Source organism: Simochromis diagramma, unplaced genomic scaffold (assembly GCF_900408965.1).
Source record: "Simochromis diagramma unplaced genomic scaffold, fSimDia1.1 OVJJ01000321.1, whole genome shotgun sequence".
Taxonomy (NCBI): Eukaryota; Metazoa; Chordata; class Actinopteri; order Cichliformes; family Cichlidae; genus Simochromis; species Simochromis diagramma.
This window is the reverse complement of record NW_024386772.1, coordinates 3522491-3545784: the sequence shown is the minus strand read 5'-3', so window position 1 is coordinate 3545784 and position 23294 is coordinate 3522491. Positions and strand designations below refer to the sequence as shown.

The following is a 23294-nucleotide window of genomic DNA, read 5'->3' as shown; positions in this document are numbered from 1 at the left end:
GACCCCTCTTATTTATGTATTGTTAATTTTTGTATGTTTTTTATTTAAGTCACTTTAAGCAAAACAACAAAAATTAACTACTTGTGACTGCATATTAGCAAACATTGGAAGTGAATGACGTCAAAAGGACCATGAAAATACCCAAAGTCTCACAGGACAGTTTCGATACACCCTGAATAGGTTACCAGCCACCAGCAATAATATTTCACATATGGTCTACTTAGAATCACCAATTAACCTACCATGCTTGTCTTCGGACTGTGGGAGCAAGCGGGAATGCAGAGAGAACCCACGGAAGCACATGGAGAACATGCAATTCTAAACAGAAAGACCCCAGCTGGCCGGCAGATTTCAAGCAAAAGCCACAGCTTGTGTTAGCAGAACCCCCCCCCCCCCACCCACCCACCCACAGCTAAGCTACAGTTAGTCACATCATTTGAGGATCTTCCACACTTTTAATCTGTTTCAAGTCACAGCTGAAGGATGGTAATGAAAAGATGGACCATAGATAACTGCAATAATGCAGACTGTCAGACAGCTTTAATGAAGTGCTGTGAGATGGTAGAAAGAGGGCCGAGTCCACAACAACAGGAGGTGGAGTCAAGCAGCAGACTGTCACATAGGTTACTGGGACTTGAGTCCCATGTGAAACAAATAGCAATGAGAAAGTAGGTTTGAATGATTCAGAGTTTCACATAATCCTTATTTACCTTAAATGGGACTTGATGCTGTTTGTCAGGTCATTCACTCACTGACACGAGCTGTTGTTGCTCTTCCCTTTTTGAGGCCACACAACTTTTAAGTCAGGCTAATCAGAGTCAACTTTCTATCTGAGATCACCAAGAATATCCTCTCCCATCATACATCATACAGAGCAGAGTAGAAAAAAACTCTCCTGAAACCTGAACTTTCTTTTTCATGCTGACCTCATTACTTGAAATGTTTAACATGGTTAGCATGCACATCCACCTCTATGACTTTATATATGACAAAAAATACGAAAAAGCATAACATGACTACTTTAATGACAACATTATCCATGCCTTACCACTTTTTGGTACAAAGCTTTTTGTCAAAAAATTGGGCCCTGAAGGCATCATTTTTTTAAGTGCAGCCCTAATGTGCATGTTATGGGTGCACAATGGCAGCGGCCCCCAACCTTTTTTGCGCCATGGACCGGTTTATGTCCGACAATATTTTCACGGACCGGCCTTACGGTGTTGCGGATAAATACAACAAAATAAAACCAGTACCGATACCAAAAAAAGAGAAGATTTATTCATAACACACGAGAAAAGACCCAGGGAAACTGAGTTAATGATAAAAAAGATAAAAAAAAATAACGATAAAAAACGATAAAACCCCTGAAAACCATGAATTTCACACCTGAGCCTCAACTCTCGGTCCGTGGCCCGGGGGTTAGGGACCGCTGCACTATTGCCTCTAAAATAGCAAAAACTGTTATGAAAAACATTTTTTAATTGCCAAAAATGGTTTCCCAACCATTTTGCAGCATAAGTAAGTAGTGCTGAATTTCCCAAGTTTATATTTTGATGTAAACTCAGGAAATTAATCATGTTTTTGCTCTTTTGACTTATTTTTTATAAAGTTTCTAGAGTTTTGTACATATAAAATTTGGCTAATTTGATTGACAGTTTCTAAAAAAAAACTCCTTATCAAGCCTTTTAAAAACATCAGTTTCTTGTATTTTTGTTTTGTGATAGTTGAGATTATCTGCTCTCTGTGATGGTGACCTTGGCGCACATTTAAAAAAGAAAACTCTGAACAGGTTTACAGCACATATTAGTATGATAGGGATGCAAAATCTTTTCATGGATACGCTCACGTTTTGTTGTTTGTTTGAAACACTGATTTGAACCACCAGATGACAAAGATCTGAATACAATCCCATGATCTTCTCATATTCACCCTGCTGTCATTAAAGCCAAGCAGTTCTCCTACCGAGCACTGCACCGTCACATTAACATACCAACGCATGCAGGCCGATCCGTGGTGCACTGTAAAAGAGAAATCAGTTCATGTGACAGGCCTGCTCTCACAGCTAAAGTTCCCTTCACAGAACACATTTCAATTACTGTAATTACCCTCCACTCCACTGCTGATGTCCCCACAGATCACGCCTCAATGTGTGTGTGATGACGTCTGGCTCGCTGCCAGACCTTAGCATGACCAACAGCACACATGCTGGGAAGGAAACGCCCCACTGAGCTGCCTCAAAACAGGTTTGAAAGTATACATATATCATGAGCAGCACAAAGCTTGTGTGCTTGCAGCTGCTTTATAAACCCAATATTTTAATCAACATTACAACATATTTTACTTTAAATAGATTTGATGAAAGTTTGCTTACATCATGCATCAAACTGGAATCAAGAACAACATACAGAGGCATGATGTGGCCAAAACTGTGCTAAGAATCTTTTCACATGGAGACAAAAATGGTCCCAAAGATCAAGATTTTGTGAAAATGTCAAAGGTTAACTACACAGTGATGTCATAAAGCTTTGCAAAAACACATTTCAATACATTCTTCAAAGCTATAACTCAAAAACAGAAGGGGACATTGTTACCATGTTTCCTGTGTGATCACATAAAAAAACAGAGATATATGAACCAAACTGTGCTGCTCCTCAGGTTTCCTTAATCCTTGTTGCTTAACTCATCTTAATGTTCTTCTCAAAGTTTCTACACACATCTAGAAGCTTGAATGATGAATAGATTTACTGACTTGTGTTGATCAGAGTGTTAGATACTGTCAGGGTGGAAAATCTATCAGAAGACTTCTAATGCAACCAGGAATGTCCACAATACCTGATTTAAATATGTTCGCTGGCACCTCTGGACTGTTTTCAGTGAGTATACTATTTATAGATCTCTCTGTAGAGATCCCTGATATCTTCTTACACTCGTGCTGAATCTCCTCCAGATAAAAACTAATCTTTCATCTTGATTTTCATTTTTTTGGGAAGTGGATGGTGTCACAGGTGATCCAGGTGGTCCAAAGATTACTGAGAGTTCATTTACAATGAGCAACAAGGACACAGAGTAAAGTTCAGATCGTTTCCTCTGAATGGTCTCCATTAGGAAGGTGCTTAAGACATTAGAGTGGAACTTCTTGTTGACTGCAAGCTCCTGGAAGATCAGTTTAAGAACTAAAGAGCATTATCCTGGTCTCCTCACCTGAGGTTCTGCTCTGAAGCTTGGAAATTGTGAGCTCTAAAAATCTAAAAAAGCAATCTGAAAATAGCTGCTGTGCTGAAAACTGTCAGAGATGATCTTAATGGGAGTTTAGCATAATCTAAATGGCTGTTTCACAGAACTTTTTGATCATCTACAAAGCAATGGGCAATAAGCCTATCATACTCACATGTCACAAAACGAGGAACCTGCTATTTACACAGCGTAATAGTACTAGATGTCTAAAACTCCACGCTATACACAGCATCCCTCTGAAATTAGTGTTAAGACCCCTGTTCTTTATAATTGATCTACTTCCTCTTTGAAATATTCATCATTCTGGAATACAGTTATATTTTTTTTTATACTTTATGTGTCTACAAAACCCAACACCTTAAAGCATTCACCATCTGTATGATGATCACTGACAGTCAAACTAAACAATAAATAAAGTGACATCATCCTCAACGGTTACTTTTTACATAGATGGCTGTCCAGTCCACACCTGCCCCCATTTCAAAAGTCTTGGTGTGGTCTTGGATAATACTCTTCTTCACTGCCAACATCACTAATGCCTCATGTTTAGCTTACTTTAGTCCAACAAGACTCCGCCCCTTTCTTTCTCATACCCAAACATCATAGAACTCAAGTAAAAATATCCAGTCCCTATATATAGAAAAAATGTTTATTAAGATAGTTATATTGCTCTCTTTGCAATGAAAGAGCCTGCAAACAATTCTTTTGTACTTTTTGTATAATGGCAGTAAAGATTCTGATTCTGAAGTTCTCACGTAAGATTGCTGTAGTGCCATTTTGGTCTTCTTAAAAAAGATTCAAATTTGACAGAACCTCTCCTCATCCAGCATCGCTGGCTCCTCATTCTCCAGCACATCCAATACAAGAGCCTACTCGTCCCTTTCAAAGCCCTCCATGACTCCATGACAGAGACAACAGGCTAAGGGCCACATAAGTACCTCCTGCTAAACGCAAGTCAAATTGAGTTGAATAAAATCATTGTAATTATTATGTAAACTACAGAAAAACTAAATACTTTCAACACAAATTACCTTTTACTTAGAAGCTCAAATCCACAAATTTATCTCATACGGAATTCATGTATTGAACCAGTATCTTCTTTAGTACCCAGAGGTATTTTTTTCTCTTTTGATTGCATATGGATCGGCTTTCTCTCTGTCTTGCATCACTGCATGAAACATTTTCACTTTGGTTATGTGCTGCACAAAAAGCCCACAAACTGTCAACACTGACCCTTTTACCGCTCAATGTTTGAAGATAAAAAGAAGGCGCGTATTGGAAATTTCAGCCCTCACAACTGATGAATAAATGTGTAAAACTGATCTGAGAGGGTGCGGCCCTCTTTTCAAATGTCCCGGTGACAGCGGACCACTGTGGCTCGTCCCGCATACGCTAATCTCATTTTAATGTGAGGACGCACTCCCTCACCTCTGTGTTTTACAAGCTGAGCTTCCTCTATATTCTCCCTTAATAAGATATAAAGTTAGAGGGCTAACATTCACTCGGTCACCCAGGACAAAAATGATTGGCTATTAATTTATTGGCCCGTGTCTAAGCACTGTATGTTTTATGTATTAGGCAACGGATTCCTTATTTGTTGCCTTGGATACTGCAAAAAGTACAGGATGCTCAAGGTCAGTGTGACCAACTAGGAAGCTGCTGAAGCAAACACTCAGGCTGGATACTAACTACCACCACCTATTAACATATTTTATACCCGTTTGAGAGCCCATCCCTCCCCTATCTATCCCTACACACACACATACACAGACACTATCAAAACTCATACTAGAGACTCACTGCACTGCTCTGCAAGCTGGTGTGATTGCTACCCCCTGCCTGTGCCCTACAAGCCCCTGTGTGTCCTCCCCCAGACCCATTGATTTTATTGGGCGACACCAAAGCCAGTTTAGGCCAGCGTCCAGTCTGCCGCAAGGCCTTAGGGTGACATAGGCCATGAGAAGCCTGTCCTTCTGTCATCAATGTCAGCGAATACTTCCAGATCAACGCATGCAAGCAGCAGACTCAAGGCTGGATCTGGACAAACAAAAAAATCTGTGATTAAAGTCTCCTCCTAAATGGAAAACATTTTGCATGTGATATTGGTTTTCATTGACTTCACATGCTGAAACTACTCGACTGTGGGCCACTGTAAATAAATAGTGGGCGCTCACAGCTGTGCCCTCATTCTACAGTGTACACTTATCAGACTAATACATTCACACAGAAAAAAACAAACTTTAATTGAATGTGGGATTGATCTTTGAAGAAACAATACAAGAAAAAAAAAAAACAGAAATACAAATGGTATTATTGTTCTTATGTAAACCTACAATAACTGATTTTTGTAAAATGGTATAAACACAACACTGATTCATAAACTCATTTTTAAAATGTGATATGTCTTCTAAGTTAACTGCTGTCATATTTGTAACAACCTCATAAACAAATAAACTCAGTCTGACTCTATGGTTCATTTGTACTATAAAGACATTGATTTTTGTCACTTTTAATTATTGACATTCTAAAATATGTAAATTAACATGATTTGTGAATAAAGCAAAATCAATGTCTAATCTAGAGCTAAAAACATGCCAGTATTAACATTTGCATTTAGTCTGCTTTAAAATGATTTTACAATGCTTAATGTTTTGCATGTTTTCAATGATTTATAGGTTAATAGATCCAAATAGCTATGACTATTTTACAATCAAAGTACTAACATGGATATGTAACTAGTTAACTAAGTAAGCTAATAAGCCAACATCCAAGTTTTTTTTAATGCTCTTCAAGAAGTCTGGAGAACTTTTTTTGAAGACTGCTTAAAAAAATTACAAGACAGCTTGCCTGAGCGGGATCAGACTGTGTCCTTCAAGCATGTTGTATGAACTCTACTTTTTGCTTATATGTTATATTTGATTCCATAAATCGCGTCACCTATTGTGGGATGGCTCAAGACTTTTGCACAGCACTGTATATTTATCTGTTCAAATTTTAAACATCACTTGGTTTTGTGATGATTAAATCGAGGTGAGTAAAACATTCTCAAAACTGCTACTGTAGAAAATAACAAAGGTTTGGATCATATAATCAACAGTTTGACTAATTCAAAAGTTGAAGAGAGCTTGAGACACCGGCAACCATAGTCAATTGTCTTCCAGGGGCCAGAGCAGGCATTGAAGGAAATTTAAAACTGCTGGCTAAGGGTAAACGTAAATTCAGTAAAATCATAATTCACGTCGGCAGTAATGACACCCGGTTACGCCAATCGGAGGTCACTAAAATCAATATTGAATCGGTGTGTAACTTTGCCAAAACAATGTCAGACTCTTTTCTCTGGTTCCCTCCCCAATCAGACCAGGAGTGACATGTTTAGCCGCATGTTCTCCTTAAATTGCTGTCTGTCTGAGTGGTGTCCCAGAAACGATGTGGGCTTCATAGATAATTGGCAAACCTTCTGGAGGAAACCTGGTCTTGTTAGGAGAGACGGCATCCATCCCACTTTGGATGGAGCAGCTCTCATTTCTAGAAATATGGACAAATTTATTAAACCCCCCAAAATATGACTATTCAGAGTTGGGACCAGGAAGCAGAGTTGCAGTCTTACACGCCTCTCTGCAGCTTCTCTCCTCCTGCTACCCCCCCCCCCCCCCCCAAAAAAAACCCCATTTCCATTGAGACTGTGTCAGCTCCCAAAAACACAAAAAATAAACTAAAAACCAGCAACAAACAACTTAAACATAAACAGTTACAAAGAAAGAACAATACAGTATCCACATCTGAACCAAAGAGTAAAACAGTGAAATGTGGATTATTAAATATTAGGTCTCTCTCCTCCAAGTCTCTGTTAGTACATGACTTAATAATTGATCAACAAATTGATTTACTCTGCCTTACAGAAACCTGGTTGCAGCAGGATGATTATGTTAGTTTAAATGAATCAACACCCCCGAGTCATTCTAACTACCAGAAATCTCGAAGCACAGGCCGAGGGGGCGGTGTGGCAGCAATTTTTCACACCAGCCTATTAATTAACGAAAGACCAAGACAGACTTTTAATTCATTTGAAAGCCTGATGCTTAGCCTTGTCTACCCCAGCTGTAAAACTCAAAAACCAGTCTTACTTGTTATCATCTATCGTCCACCTGGGCCTTGCACAGAGTTCTCTCTGATTTCTCAGACTTTTTATTGGATTTAGTTCTCAGCTCAGATAAAATAATTATTGTGGGTGATTTTAACATCCATGTAGATGCTAAAAATGACAGCCCCAACATGGCATTTAATCTGTTATTAGACTCAATTGGTTTCTCTCAAAATGTAAAAGAACCCACCCACCACTTTAATCACACTCTAGATCTTGTTTTAACATATGGCATAGAAACTGAACATTTAACAGTGTTTCCTGAAAACCCTCTCCTGTCTGATCATTTCCTGATAACATTTACATTTACAATAATTGATTACACAGCGGTGGAGAGTAGACTTTATCACAGTAGATGTCTTTCTGAAAGTGCTGTAACTAAGTTTAAGAATATAATCCACCCACTGTTATCATCTTCAATGCCCTGTACCAACACAGAGCAGAGCAGCTATCTGAACGCTGCTCCAACAGAGGTCGATCATCTTGTTAATAATTTTACCTCCTCACTACGTACGACTCTGGATACTGTAGCTCCTATGAAAACTAAGGTCTCTAATCAGAAGTACCTGACTCCGTGGTATAATTCTCAAACACGTAGCCTAAAGCAGATGACTCGTAAGCTGGAGAGGAAATGGCGTGTCACAAATTTAGAGGATCATTATTTAGCCTGGAGAAATAGTTTGCTGCTTTATAAGAAAGCCCTCCGCAAAGCCAGATCTTACTATTCGTCACTGATTGAAGTAAATAAGAACAACCCCAGGTTTCTCTTCAGCACTGTAGCCAGGCTGACAAAAAGTCAGAGCTCTGTTGAGCCAACCATCCCTTTAACGTTAACTAGTAATGACTTCATGAACTTCTTCACAAATAAAATTTTTATCATTAGAGAAAAAATTACCAATAATCATCCCACAGATGTAATATTATCTACAGCTACTCTTAGTACCATTGATGTTAAGTTAGACTCTTTTTCTCCAATTGATCTTTCTGAGTTAACTTCAATAATTACTTCCTCCAAACCATCAACGTGTCTTTTAGACCCCATTCCTACAAAACTGCTCAAAGAAGTCCTGCCATTAATTAATTCTTCGATCTTAAATATGATCAACCTATCTCTAATGATCGGCTATGTACCACAGGCCTTCAAGCTGGCTGTAGTTAAACCTTTACTCAAAAAGCATCTCTAGACCCAGCAGTCTTAGCTAATTATAGGCCAATCTCCAACCTTCCTTTCATATCAAACATCCTTGAAAGAGTAGTTGTCAAACAGCTAACAGATCATTTGCAGAGGAATAGCTTATTTGAAGAGTTCCAGTCAGGTTTCAGAGCTCATCACAGCACAGAAACAGCTTTAGTGAAGGTTACAAATGATCTTCTTATGGCCTCTGACAGTGGACTCATCTCTGTGCTTGTCCTGCTAGACCTCAGTGCAGCGTTCGATACTGTCAACCATAATATCCTATTAGAGCGATTAGAACATGCTGTAGGTATTACAGGTACTGCACTGCAGTGGTTTGCATTGTCTCTATCTAATGGACTCCAGTTTGTGCATGTAAATGGAGAGTCCTCTTCACACACTGAGGTCAATTATGGTGTTCCACAGGGTTCAGTGCTAGGACCAATTCTGTTTACATTATACATACTTCCCTTAGGCAGCATCATTAGAAGACATAGCATAAATGTTCACTGCTATGCAGATGACACCCAGCTCTATCTATCTATGAAGCCAGATAACACACACCAATTAGTTAAACTGCAGGAATGTCTTAAAGACATAAAGACCTGGATGGCCGCTAACTTTCTGCTTCTTGATTCAGATAAAACTGAGGTTATTGTACTCGGCCCTGAAAATCTTAGAAATATGGTATCTAAGCAGATTCTTACTCTGGATGGCATTACCTTGGCCTCCAGTAACGCTGTGAGGAACGTTGGAGTCATTTTTGACCAAGACATGTCCTTCAACGCACATATTAAACAAATATGTAAGACACCTTCTTCCATTTGCGCAACATCTCTAAAGTTAGAAATATCCTGTCTCAGAGTGACGCTGAAAAACTAGTTCATGCATTTATTACTTCCAGGCTGGACGACTGTAATTCATTATTATCAGGAAGTCCTAAAAACTCGCTGAAAAGCCTTCAGCTAATCCAAAATGCTGCAGTAAGAGTCCTGACAGGGACTAGAAAGAGAGAGCAGATTTCTCCTGTTTTGGTTCCCTTCATTGGCTTCCTGTTAAATCCAGAATTGAATTCAAAATCCTGCTCCTCACATACAAGGTCTTAAATAATCAGGCCCCATCTTATCTTAGTGACCTTGTAGTACCATATCACCCTATTAGAGCACTTCGCTCTCGCTCTGCAGGCCTACTTGTTGTTCCTAGAGTATTTAAAAGTAGAATGGGAGGGAGAGCCTTCAGTTTTCAGGCCCCTCTTCTGTGGAACCAGCTTCCAGTTTGGATTCGGGAGACAGACACTATCTCTACTTTCAAGATTAGGCTTCAAACTTTCCTTTTTGCTAAAGCATATAGTTAGAGCTGGACCAGGTGACCCTGAATCCTCCCTTAGTTATGCTGCAATAGACGTAGACTGCTGGGGGATTCCCATGATGCATTGAGTTTTTCCTTTCCAGTCACCTTTCTCACTCACTATGTGTTAATAGACCTCTCTGCATTGAATCATATCTGTTATTAACCTCTGTCTCTCTTCCAAAGCATGTCTTTTATCCTGTCTTCCTTCTCTCACCCCAACCAATCACAACAGATGGCCCCGCCCCTCCCATAGCCTGGTTCTGCCGGAGGTTTCTTCCTGTTAAAAGGGAGTTTTTCCTTCCCACTGTCGCCAAAGTGCTTGCTCATAGGGGGTCATATGATTGTTAGGTTTTTCTCTGTATCTATGAAGCGCCTTGAGGCAACTTTTGTTGTGATTTGGCGCTATATAAATAAAATTGAATTGAATAGAATAGAATAAATACTGCTAAAAATAATATCAAGAGACTAAAATGCCTGCCTGTGACTAACAGTTAATTTCCTGCTCCAGCGTGGATCCACGGGCATCCACATCTCCTCCCCGCACATGATTTTTCCCTCTCATTGCTACACGTTGTTCGGTTTTAGTCTTAGCAGATTGCATAACTAGGCGTTTTCTTCCTCTGTTTCTTCTCTCTCAGCTGCTTAGCACCCAGTAGAGCAGCGGATGATGGGAGCTCCAACACGGCATGATCTAAAAACCCAGTGGCGCTTTAGTGTGCCTCAGCTGGCTTATATAACCCCGTGTGGATGCGCAAACTGCCTTGCTATTGGGAGAGCTGGACTCACGGAGCAGACACACACGCACACACAAACACGCACAGAGAGAAGCTACTGACATGTGGCGTGCTCGTATGTATTTGTACATGCGTGGATGTCGGCATGAGGACAGCAGATCTGTGCATGTGCGGTGGAGCGGGGGTGTATGTTGAGCACAGTAAAGTCAGATTTGTCTGTTTTATGCTCGGCAGCCACATCACCGAATTTCTCACTCCCTCCTCCTCACTATGCTGTCTGATGACATCACCAGTGTGTCCCCTTGATTTTGGACGCCGTGCTCGCCGGTGATGTCACTTCCGTCGGGCCTTCACCTGAAGTGACATCATTCCTGTTGCATAACTATCCCCTCTCTCCCTCAGCTGTGAGAGCAAAGGCAGCTTTTCTCCATCTTTGGCCACCCAGAGGCACCGTGAAACTCCTCATTATGGAAATGCCAGGTGTGTCCGTGAAAGGGAAAAGCACCGATGTATAAAAGCATCACTGGGGTTTAACATGAAAGACACGCATACTGCATCCCACATGACCTTATCTTGCATACGGGATAAAAAAAAAAACATGCAATGCTGCAAATCATCGTGACTGAGATGACATGAGGCACTGTGCAACTCCTGACATGTAAAACTATGAGTGTGAGGTGTGAGGGTGAAGAGATGCAGAGAGAGTGAGAGAGACAACGACCGAGAGAGGCCTGACCTATATAAGAAGGAGGCTGAAATATTTATGGATGTGAGTGTCCTAATTGGCAAGCTACTGGGAGCAATGCGGCCTTCTCCTCCAGTCACAGCCTGGGAAGAGGTTAACGTGCGCGTGCACAGAGCATCAGTGGTCTGAGGGCCAGACCGCTGCTTCTACCCCATGACTGTCATCCTCAGCTTGAGAGATGCCTTGTTATGAGTGTGATCTGCTTTTGCCAGGGCTATGGCATTGTTAGAATCATTACCAGAACTGTTATCGTAACCGCGGTGCATACGGGCGGGAACAACCGCTCAGAGCGCTGAGTCAAACGCAGCCTAATTGGCCGGGCTTAATCTCCAGCACTGGCACAAACCGTTAGGCTGTCTGTCAGGCCTCGATTACAATCCCTGCAGACGAAGACGAGAGGATGGACACTTTCTGACTTACAGTTTCAACTCACTGCAGGCTGCAGGGGGAATGAGGTCAACCAGGGCTCGGGACATTGGCATTTTTATGAAGTATGACAGAGCGTTAAAGCTGGCACCTATGTTTAATTATGATGAGTGTTAATGAAACGTAAAAATTCCAGATGTCAGTACTTACAGAAAAATATAGTTATATGACCAAGTCATCTACACATCTATTTGTAGCAAACTTTAGAGAGTAGAGTTCAAATATTTTTTAACTTGGATGAAGCTCACGCCCGCCTTCTGTATCAAGCTATTAGGCCTCATTTATTAGCAGTGCATATACGCAAATCTGCATGTAAATCAGTGATTTATCAATATTTCTGTACCTGAATTTGTTTGCACGTTAGAAAGGCGTTAGAAGTTCAAACCATATGTACGAAAATATGACAAAGGCCTGGCTTTCTTTGGAAGTTTAAAAACAAATCTTGAATTCTATAAAAATGAATAATACTACTCCTTCTACTACTACTATTACTATTCAGAATGTTTATTTTTATTGCCATTCATTATTTAGAGTTTTCCACAACACTATGAGACACAAAAATATCAGGAATGCAATGAAATTAAAAAACAAAAATGTAAAGATTTGTAAAGAAAACAAAAAAGTAAGAGGGAAGGTCCTACACCTTTCCTTTTACTTTAACCTTTATATTTAAACATAATTCATTCTTACTTACTTAAAATTATGTTGCCTTTAGTTAAAAAAATGACAAATCGTTTCTGGATATTATGACTTAAAGTCTCATTTTCGGTCAAATGATCACATGCTTTTTACCCTCAATCTGTCTTACGCTTTTTCTAGTAGTCTGTTAGTGTTTTCTCGTATCAACATTGGTGCCAAAATTATGATTTTTTTCTTGAATTGCCGTGAGTGTCTCAGGGGTAATGATATTCAGAACCAAGGGGATGCAGTGGGGCACTTTTGCACACAGAGTGCACACGGAGAAGTTTGAGTAGTGCGAATATTTCCTGCTGTGCAATGAAGAACTGTACCTCCGTATCTACAGTTCATGAATGACAGCTGCACCACACACTTCAGCAGAACAGAAACATGTACAGTCACTATCAGCTATCAGCAGGCCTGGAGCAGTCACAAAGTTACAAGTGTCCATATAAACTTTTCAGTGTGGATATGAGGACTCCAGCCAATGCGTTTCCAAAATCAGTATTACACTCCAAAAAAGTTTCTCTATGAAAGCTGTGTTAACAGATTGCATTACAAGAAAGAAGGCAGCTCATAAAAATTTCTTCTCTGTCCTTCCAAAAAAACAAACCAAATTAAATCCACTCAAAGAAAAAAGGATTTAAAGCTTAAGTGTGCTCATAAAAGTATTAACAATTAGTTACTGATTATTATACAGTTTTTCAAAAGAGGGGAGAAATCTCTAAATTGAATTTCTTATCTTTTAAGCAAATACAAAGATTAATGGGACTATTGACCTAGTGATAGTAACAGCACCTGTTGTGATTTTTAGGATTAGCAGGCAAATGAGTCCGACAAGCATCTCTGTCTTGCTTGCACAAAGAAAAAGAGAGCAGAAATCAATGGGCTGTGTTTACAGGGTACACAGCCGACTGTAACACTGCACGTTATGTTACACACAGCCAAGCAGTAAAAACAGACGAGCTGCTTGGCAGGGCTCAGCCTGGCCAGCCTCACGCTAAAGGCAGGAAGAGACGGTGCTGACACACGGGCCAAGAGCAGCGACTGGCACCGTGCTCCAGTCTGAGCAAAAAGTGGAAAGAATTTCAAAAAGAAATTATAGAAGGAGAAGCAAAATTCCTGAAGTGATTTTTTTTCTCGTGTGGTCACTTTAAAGACAAACAGAAAAAAGTCACAATTTTTCTGTATGTGAAAGTAAAGACTGAATATATACTTACGTAAGAAGTACTCAGATGGGTCTGCTTCATAATCTGTTTCCTCGGGAAAGTGGTCTATCTGTTTACACATGCCTTTGAAGTTTCCTGTTGAGTGAAAACAGAAAGAGGGTTCAGGAGAGCTCTAAACGAAACACTGCAAAAATCTACAACTGGAGTCAGTTTGATATCAGACAGACACGTCGACCTTTTACACTCCATATCATCAACAGACTATGTATCCTCAGTTCCATAGAGTAGGGAATTTGACTTTCCTCAACCAGTTACTACTGGTGTACCAGACTGAATCTAACACGTGGGCCATGCCAACATTACTTGTTTTATTGTATAAGTGAAGTAGATAAAGGTAAAAACCGTTTTGCATGTTCATGTTTTTGTTCTTCAGCTTTTCTCAGTCTGACTTTTTAAAATATCATTTTCACAGCTCCACAACTTGGAGGACAGGTTCAAAGGTCCTGAGCAAGCCATGGTTTTTTTTTTTTGGTCTTTACTGTAAGTTAACTGAATATTTTAGGTTTCAAACAGTACATGTACCTCAAGGTGCTTCATACTGTAAGGTAAAGATCCTACAGTAATAAAGAGAAAACCCAACAATCAGACAACCCCCAGTGAACAAGCACTTGGCGACAGTGGGAAGGAAGAACTCCCTTTTAACAGGAAGGAAGCCTCCGGCAGATCCAGGCTTGGGAAGGGGCTGAGGGGAGCGACACAGGACAAAAGTCCCACTGTGGAAAAGAGCCAGAGTTTAATATTAACTATTAATTAAACACAAACTGTTTATGATCATGCACAACACTTTTGTTCTTTTAATGGTCAACACAGACAGTGTCATAACAGCTCATATGAGTGGACTGATCTCTTTAGAAAGCACACCTGAGCATCAGGCCTCTCTGGCAGCAGTTGGCAGCTTGTAAACAAGAGCTGTGCAGCTGGTGCGACCTGGAGCTGCTCCAACTGCCGTGCAGAGAGAACCTCATCTCTTTTTGGCTGACACCTCGCCGTTCAGGTATGCTGTCCATCCAGGAAACAGCATCCCTCTCCTCTCCCCTCCCTCCAACTCTTCCCTGCCTGTCTGCTCCGTGCAGAGATCTGGCATTGATGAGGTCACTCAGGGTGACGTGGCGGGGGAGGCACCCATAAGGCATCCATTATGGTCACCTGCTGCTGCAGCGAGGAGGCAGATGCCTGGCCGTTTGATTGGACCAGATTAGTGTTTCATTAACTTCTTCATCTCCTTTCCCTCCAGTGTCCCTCTAATTAGGGGAACAGGTGTTGGTTACCATGGTGCTGAGGAGGTCTTGGCAGCGAGGCATGATGGGCACAGCGGGATGCAGTTATTGCTCTGTGAATGGCCCACATACAGCGGTGGGAAGGGGACCCCTGGTGATGACCACTCAGATATTAAAGAGAGCGTCACCTGACAAAACAAGCCATCAAAGCGCCCTCGATCGACTCTCTCATCATGACCTGTGGGTTAGCGCCAGCTGTTGTCTGGTACGAGTATTGAATGGAGAAATGTTCATCTGATTGCCTCACTGTCACTTATAAAGTTTGCCTACAGATGTAGCACAAATACTACCATAATTCAGTAAAAATAAAAACGGGCCAATTTTGTAATGAATGAACATTCGCAGGTACTAACAAAGCCATTAAACTACTGGAAAACACGAGAAATAGATGAGCTGATGCAATTTAAAAAGCGCAGGTCAGACCTGAATGGTAAAAAACACGTGATATATGTGAGAATCACCAGTTCACACAGATGTTTTCTTTAAGGAAGTCTGGGTACCAGTGTTCAAAATAAAGCTCAATAAGAACATTAATACTGCTTTTAAATTGTGTCATATTTAGTCACTCTGCCACGTTTCTTTCATTTCAGCCAAACCTGAAACTATTTTGCACTTTTCCCCCTAAAGAATTTTTATATATAAGCTTTTATATATCAGGTTTTCTCTAAAGGATTATAAAATCATTTAATTTAAATATCTATAAATATAATTTTTATAAATATCTATGGAAAATTTGCAGTCAGCCATTTGGCACGTGCCATATTCACCTTCAGATTCCCCTTCAGAGTTCTGAAAGAGGTCTGATTACTAAGAAAAGAAGAGGCTATAAAAAGTTGCTAAAGAATGAGGTGAACTCCTTAAAACATTCATGCAGTCCTAATATTTAGTCCTTCTTTGACTAAGAAGTTACAATAAAAATACAACTGTAGTGAGGTGAAGAGAGTCTTTGTAACTGAAACTGAAACTTATTTGATCTTTGTGACATGGTTCCCTGTTAATCAGAAGATCACTAACTGGTCATAAAGGGATTTACATAGTCAATAACAATGCTCAGGCACTAAGGTGGTCAAAGTGTGCTAACAAAATATCCCGTACACCATTACATCACCACCCCCACCAGCAGCATCCTGACCCACTGATGCACGGAAGGATGACTTTATGCTTTTTACGCCAAATTCAAAGTACAAATTGAGAGTCGTCAGTCCATTCCTGTCCTCAGCTCTAAACTTTTATTTTTCTATTCTAGGATCTGCAGGATTTCTGAATATGGTCACCTATGTGGATCATTTAGACAGAAGTACAGAAGCTCCACCCACCTGGTGTTTATCAGAATAAAGTCAGCTTAATGGAAGAGGAGCTAAAGTTCACATATCACACGCTGGATGAACTGAGGGGCTGCACTTCTCATACAAAACTACTCTAATAAATTCAGACATTCAAAAGGTGTGAAACAGTGTACCACTCATTTATCGCTTCTAATCCATTAATAAACAACGAAATAAAAAGGATTTTCATCAACAGGCTCTGTGGCAAAGAGGGGGGAAGACAAAAAGAGAGAAAAGCAGGCAGAAAGACAATTAATGGGAAGGAGGAGGAGAGATAAATATAGGAAGGGCAGGTAACAGAGAGGTTTTGAAGGACAGCGAGGGAAGATGGAGCAGGAGGTGGAATACATCAAGTCTGAGTGTCAGTGTAATTGCTGAGCCATGAATAGGGCCTCCAGAGTTTACCGGTCCTCCGCAGTTTTGCACTTGATGCTCTGATATATGATGTGAAGCTCCTCTTTGGATGGCGGACCAAATTTCCAGTCAGCTGCTGGGTGATTTCTTTTCACTAAAGATAACTGAAGCTGAAGGAAAATAATCCACCAAAGCTTCTGTAGCTTCTGTAGCATGCTAGTTTCAGTAGTGAGTTGGTGACTGCTGCAGGTGTAACCCCACCGCCTTCTGCAACTACTACCCCCAGTCAGTACCTCTTCAACATACCTGCTTAAATAAGCTTTAAATAAGTTGCATTTCTAGGAGAAGAGAGGCGAGGGGGGACACACTTGTGCCTCCTCTCAGAGCATATTTCACTGAAAGATGACTTGTGTTTACATACGACTACATTACACACTCCCAGTGGAGCTGTCTGAGCAAACTAGCAGCAGCAGCAGCAACCCACAGAGCACCATGTGTGTGTCTTAACAGCGTTATCAAGTGGGTGTAAGATTTGGTTTGCAGCTGGCTGGCCTATCCACAGTTGTGTGATTTGTAATACCAGCTGTGGAGAGTGGCCTATTGGGGGAACCACTTCAATTAGCGTGCTGAAAGATTTATGTGACACTTAACCGCTCCAAACGGTCCTTTTCTTGTAAGACATGTAAACTCAGCAGGCTGGTAAATGTTTTATAATGGCATTTTCATTTCAGAGGCCTCCCCACGTGAGTGTGAATGCAGGGGCACAACGCGGAGCGATCCGTTTGGCCATTAGGAGCTTTGGCAGGGGGACTACTGGTGAATGGGAAGGTATTACTGAAGACTCAGGTGTTCAGTGGGTCAAAACACTTATCACTTTGAAGAGAAACACCTGTGTGCACTGAGCAGCTCTTGTACTTTCAGCGCAGTATGCCGAGTAACCAAAGAGCTCTGTGTTTAAAATCACAAGGCGGCTGGAAAATCATATTTTTCCACCATGAGCCAGGATGAAGGTACAAACATTTTTTTAAAAGATCCTAAATTCTTTAACAATGCAATGAAGTTAATGGTGTTTCCTGCAGAATTCAAGTTGGTGTTATTTTAAAAATTACAAAATAGAGTATTCTTAATTGAAACGTCACACATATTGCTTGCACAGTTCTTCTACACAGAGAGAAAAAAAATACAGTAAATTGCAGGTGATCTTGAAATAACTTCAGAAATACCTTGGCAATATTTTTCAGACAAAGCTTGTGTTTAGATTAATTAGTGCACAAACTGCAGTGTGTTGAGTACAATTTAGTACATCCTGAACGTAGTCAGTGCACCGCACTGCTAGCAGCTTTAAGAGGCATCCTCTCAAGAAGAGACCGCAGTGATTTAGTATTCAAAAACCAAAAAATGTTGGGGAAATTCAGCCACTTGTAGCAACAACAGGTAAAAAAAAAAGTGAAGTGAAGTGGGTGGTACTGAGTTAAACTTTTAACAATTTTCAAGTCAGCAACTGAAGCAACTACCAACAGGAGCAGGAGGTGGTCAACACAAAACAGAATCTCTGAATGTTCAACCATCAAAATCGATGTTTTCTTTGCAAATATGCAAAGATGCTCATGTCTAGCAGGTATGATGCTTCACCCTAAACTGAACTCCAACATGCTCTCCTTTCCAACTTTGCACTTTCACTGTGCCTTTATGTTGATGTAGATTCTCAATCCTACAGTTCATGGTTGGTTGAAGTGCTCAAGTCAAAGCAACTGGACTTCATTTGGTTCTTGAAGATATTTCACCTGTCGTCTGAGAATCCCAGTATTTACCCTGGAGTGGGTTGTCAGCTATTAACTATCAAGACCCAAAAGAAGCCAAGGACTTTAGAAAATTTCAGTATGGCTCAAGTCTAAACTTCATGAAGTCAAAGTAAGTGGAAAAAAATAGCAATAGCGGATTTATTCCCCAATCAAAAAAAGCTTCCTTCTATAGAAGCCTATGTGTGAGGGGCAGGGCATGCTGCAGGCCTCTTATATGCTGGAGCACCACGAATCAAACACACACTAGCAGACGAAACCACAAGAATGCACGGTTACACTTCACTAGTTGAATCTAACTTGTTTGCCAAGTTTTTAGCATGTATCTTGAATATCATGTGCATACCAGTGTGTATGAAATTTATTGTGCTTTATTTAGCTTGTTAGAGTATAAAGATCTAGCTATTAGCTCTGTAAAGTACAGCAGAAAGTATGTAGTATGTAATGATACCCTTTTTAAAAACAAACAATTAACAAGTCATCCATGAATTGCTGTACTGAATTAAATGACGAGCCGTTTAGTATTTTTTCATCCTGGACCAAAATGACTCTACTTGTGGTTCAACAAGGTGAGCAGTCTGATTTTAGCCATATTAGCAGCTCAAAGTCAGGCCTCAAGCAATGCTAAAAACAAGCTAAAATTAAAATGGGAACTGATCTTTCGCTGTAAAACACGCTGGAGGTTTAATGTGTGTTGTCCGGTGGATGTCAGTGTGTTTAACAAGGAGTAAAATTAGAGGAATTTTAATATAAAAACCAATTTCTCTGCAGAGAAGCATTATAACATGAAGGATGAACAGATAAAATGAAAAACAAAATCCTCAAAGGACTTCAGATAACTTAACAGAATAGATGAAAAATGAAACTTTCTGACACTTCTGAATATTGAAATAACCACAGCCTGCTCAGCCGGACTGAAAAGCAGCAAGTGACCATGATTTATTGAGCTGCCGCCATAAAACGATAGAGCAGGTTTATCTGTGATCTCTTGCTGGGAGTGAGCCATCACCAGTCCCTCCACGGACCCTTAGCTGTGGTTGAGGAAAGTCTTTGAGCGTTGTCCAGAGAGGGTGTTATCCTGACTAAGTCAATCAGCCCAGACACCACTGACCGCCGTTCCCTCCTATACTGGGAATGAGCTATGGGCTAACCCCATGTCCTCTGTGTCCCCTCCCGTCCCCTGCAGCCATAAAGCACCTCATTACCACACAGCCTGGAGTGGCAGAAACACTCAGGAGTGAAGTACAGTGTGTGTGTGTGTGTGTGGCAATGAGAGGGGGTAGGAAGGTGAACGTACAGATTTACAGTTGCCCACAGCAGCAAGGCTCAGGGTCTAGTCCTGAGGGGCCGGAGCTTATCCAGCCGGCATCAGGCTCATTTTCACGGCCCTTACACAGCACATACACATAACACCGAGGAGGAGCTCTTGTTGGTCTGGTGATGTTGCCATGTTGCTCTTTATTCAAGCTTTCCCCAGGGTGATGTTCACATTTAGGTGCACGATATTGGACCAGCTCCAGCTGAGGCAGAGCTCAACCCAATGTGGATCTGTTCCAAAAGTTTAGGTGTTGACTGGTTAAAAAAGGTCCGTGACGAAGCTGAGAAAGTTTTTCTAATGCCACTGATAGCACAAGCATGGGCCCTGGCCCCTGGTTATTACAGGAACAGGAAACACTAACTCCTATTTTCTCTCTTGCCATCATTCTCGCAGGCAGTTTTCTGACCTGCTGCTGAGAAATTTCTTCAAGTTTTAAGGCAGCTTTGAGTCATTTCTTCCTCCTCGACTGTGAGTTAATCTCCATTTTGCTGCATATTGTATGATCGAAGTCACTGCGCAAAGCCTGACAGAACACACATGGAGGGATTTTAGCTTACTTTCCTTCTTTTTCTGAGTGATTAAACCAACATATCACACAACAGTATCATCAGCAGTAGGTGAGATCCTCAAATGCAGATGAAATAACAGTAACAAGCAACATGACCACGTATGATTCATCTATCTGGTTTTATATCCAGCGCAGAAGAGCATCAATATTCCTGCTTGAGCTTTCCAGTTATTTGACACATGAAGATCAGTTTACTTGTGTATCTTTGGAGAAGTTTCATCTGAGAGAGCGACTCAAGGGGGATCACTTATCATTGGTCTAAATAAAGAGGGTTGAGTTGGACTTTCATACCTCAGTGAGAAGTGGGGAAGAAATGAGTGAAAGCTGTTTTAAAATTTGCAGAAATTCCTCATCATTGGTTTACTAAGTTGAATCAAACGAATTTGTGCTAACAATTATCTTCATTGAGTAGCTGATTAATTTATCTGATATAAAAGAACAAAAAGCTCAGTTACACTTTCTACACACCCAAGATGACTCCACCCTATCCCTCTTTTTAGCTGTTTACACAAATAGGGATGTTTATGGGATGGAGTCTACGCTGCTTACAGTGAGTGAGGGACAGGGGACACACTGGACAGGTGATCAGTTATGTCTATTACAGAGATGCAGACATCCATTTGCAATCATATCGGCCAATTTAGAGTAACACGTTAACCTAACGAGTCCCCCAACACTATTTTGCTAGAGTAGTTCTTTAAATACAAATTCATCTCATCTATCAAGCTGACTGAAAAGCCTCCCTATCGCTGTGTTAATCAAAGAGCACTGTTTCTAATAACAAAGAAGCATAGATGATATATGAAAGATCGGTTGTGTGGTCAAGTGAATCTTATGCAGAAGTGCCTACAACCTGCGTTCTTTCTAATGGCCAGCAGGAGGAAACTGCTCTGGCTGCAAAAAGCTGTTTATGATCCAATCTGTGGAAAAATGGCCTTGCTTCTCTTTTGATCTATATGAGCTCCTGATAGGTTGTTGCAAGTATGCTTCAATACACCATGATGGTAGTTTTTAAAATCTGGTTCCTATAAAGAGTGAAACAGGGGATAAAGCAAGTTATGATTTATAGTCTGTTTTAACTTGAGATTGACAAGTTCTACTGTAAAAACCTGCAGTCAGTTTCAACCCTCACTCATCACTTATATCTGTTTTTCAAATTAAAAGTGGCCAAAATGCTGGAGATAGGGTGTTACTAACTGTTGATGTAATTGGACCTCTGCTTGCTGCCATAATGCACTGAAAACTATAACACTGCACACTGAAAAAAGTGCAATAAGCCAGTTGCTGAATTTGCATATAAGGAACTCCCTATCTTGTAATTGTTATATATTGTTTAAGGAACCAAGGCTTATCAGTTTATCAGACTGAATTATGTTGAAATGAAACGGAGTAGTCATGTTTTATCTCCAGAAGCTCCGCCCCCCCCAGAGCGGACTTTGCAGGAAAAAATGGCTGCTCCGTCCACCATGTTTTGTCTTGCCTTGGAAACTTAACAGCAGTCTAGAGTTCTTCACTTCAAAGGTAAATAAAATTTAAAGCTAAAATAATGTATATATGGACCTTTACTGAGGTAACATTTTTTTTACTGGTCTGTGGGCTGGTTATTGAGCAACATGAAAAGCAAACATAAGGCTCCAGTTAGCTAATGTTGATCAATATCTAATGATGTGATGATCAAATTAGTAATAATCAAATGTAACGTGGGTTAAGATTAAACCTAAATAAACAGACCGTCACAAACTTTCATCGGTGTCTGCAGTAAGTGGTGGTACCAGCAGTATCTTAATAATTACACAGAACTGGACAAATCTTTCCTGGATGGCAGAGGAGAGAGACGTCCGGGTCACGCCTGCCCACACATGAAACCCTCTAACAGTGATCAAGCATGATAACTGCTGCCACATTGCTGCAAACTGAGACAAAGGTCTGATGAGACACAAACACGTAGGAGGTGCATGATGGGAAGGGGAGGGTGGGGGGTTGGGGGGCTGCAGGGGGGGTCAGGAGGACTTGACTGAGTAGGAGGTGCAGTTTAAAGAGAAAGAGTTAGAGACAGAGAGATTCAAGCCCACTTCTGATTTGCCAGTGGGTGGCATTCTCGAAAACTTTCCAGGCAGCCACTGAGTGCGTCAGCATCCAGAAACCCCTCCTTCCCCTCCTCCATATCCTCCTCCTCCCACCTCCATCCTCAGTCCCTACAGCAGCCGTTGCCATGTGGACATCAGAACCATTCGCTGCGGTTGCCATGGATATAGCTATCTGGGATCACATGGTTGGAGCCGGTGAGGTGTCTTTAACCCCTGGACACAAAGCGGCTTCAGTGACACAGCATGCAGTATTAGTCAGCAGCTGTTATAGTACCAGCACAGCAGCCTGTAAGCTAGCGCTGACTCCACACAGAGGCCTGCAAAGGCAGTCAGGTATGCTTGTGTCCTTTCGGGTCAAACATATGAACTTACTGTTGGATTACACCACGGATGGAAAGAGATATATTGCTTATATGGGTCATTTAACTTCACAAATGAACACAAATGGTCTCCTCTAGTCTGCAGTTACACTATTGCGACATTCCCATGTGGATGCATGCACAGGTATGAGCGAATAAATCCCCTGTGGATGAAAAGGTAATGGGTTCATGCATGTTACACATTGACATCATCTCCCTCCTAATGAACAGCCATCCTAGCAGCAATGACAAGATCCCTAATCGTCTTATTCATCATCATAATCACACCTTATTCATCCTTATAATCACTATATTCATCTTGGTAATGACCCTGCTAAGGCTGGGAGGCTCATGTGCACCATCGCTCCCAATACGAACACACACACACAATACTGGGTCTTTTTCCATGTCAGCACTGGAGCAGAACTGTTGCTAACACTTAAAGACGCAGTTAAATGACAGTTTATGCACTTTTGTAACGTATTTGAAATATGCA

At 40.9% G+C, this 23294-nt stretch overlaps 1 protein-coding gene across 1 annotated transcript in view; it reads right to left on the bottom strand.

Moving 5' to 3' along the window:
• The window catches only part of cacng2a (calcium channel, voltage-dependent, gamma subunit 2a), an 83034-nt gene that overhangs the window by 16484 nt on the left and 43256 nt on the right, over positions 1-23294 (bottom strand). Inside the window, exon 3 of the mRNA XM_040043128.1 lies at positions 13703-13786. Within this exon, the coding sequence (XP_039899062.1) occupies positions 13703-13786 (84 nt within the window). The remainder of the gene's footprint in view (positions 1-13702; positions 13787-23294) is intronic.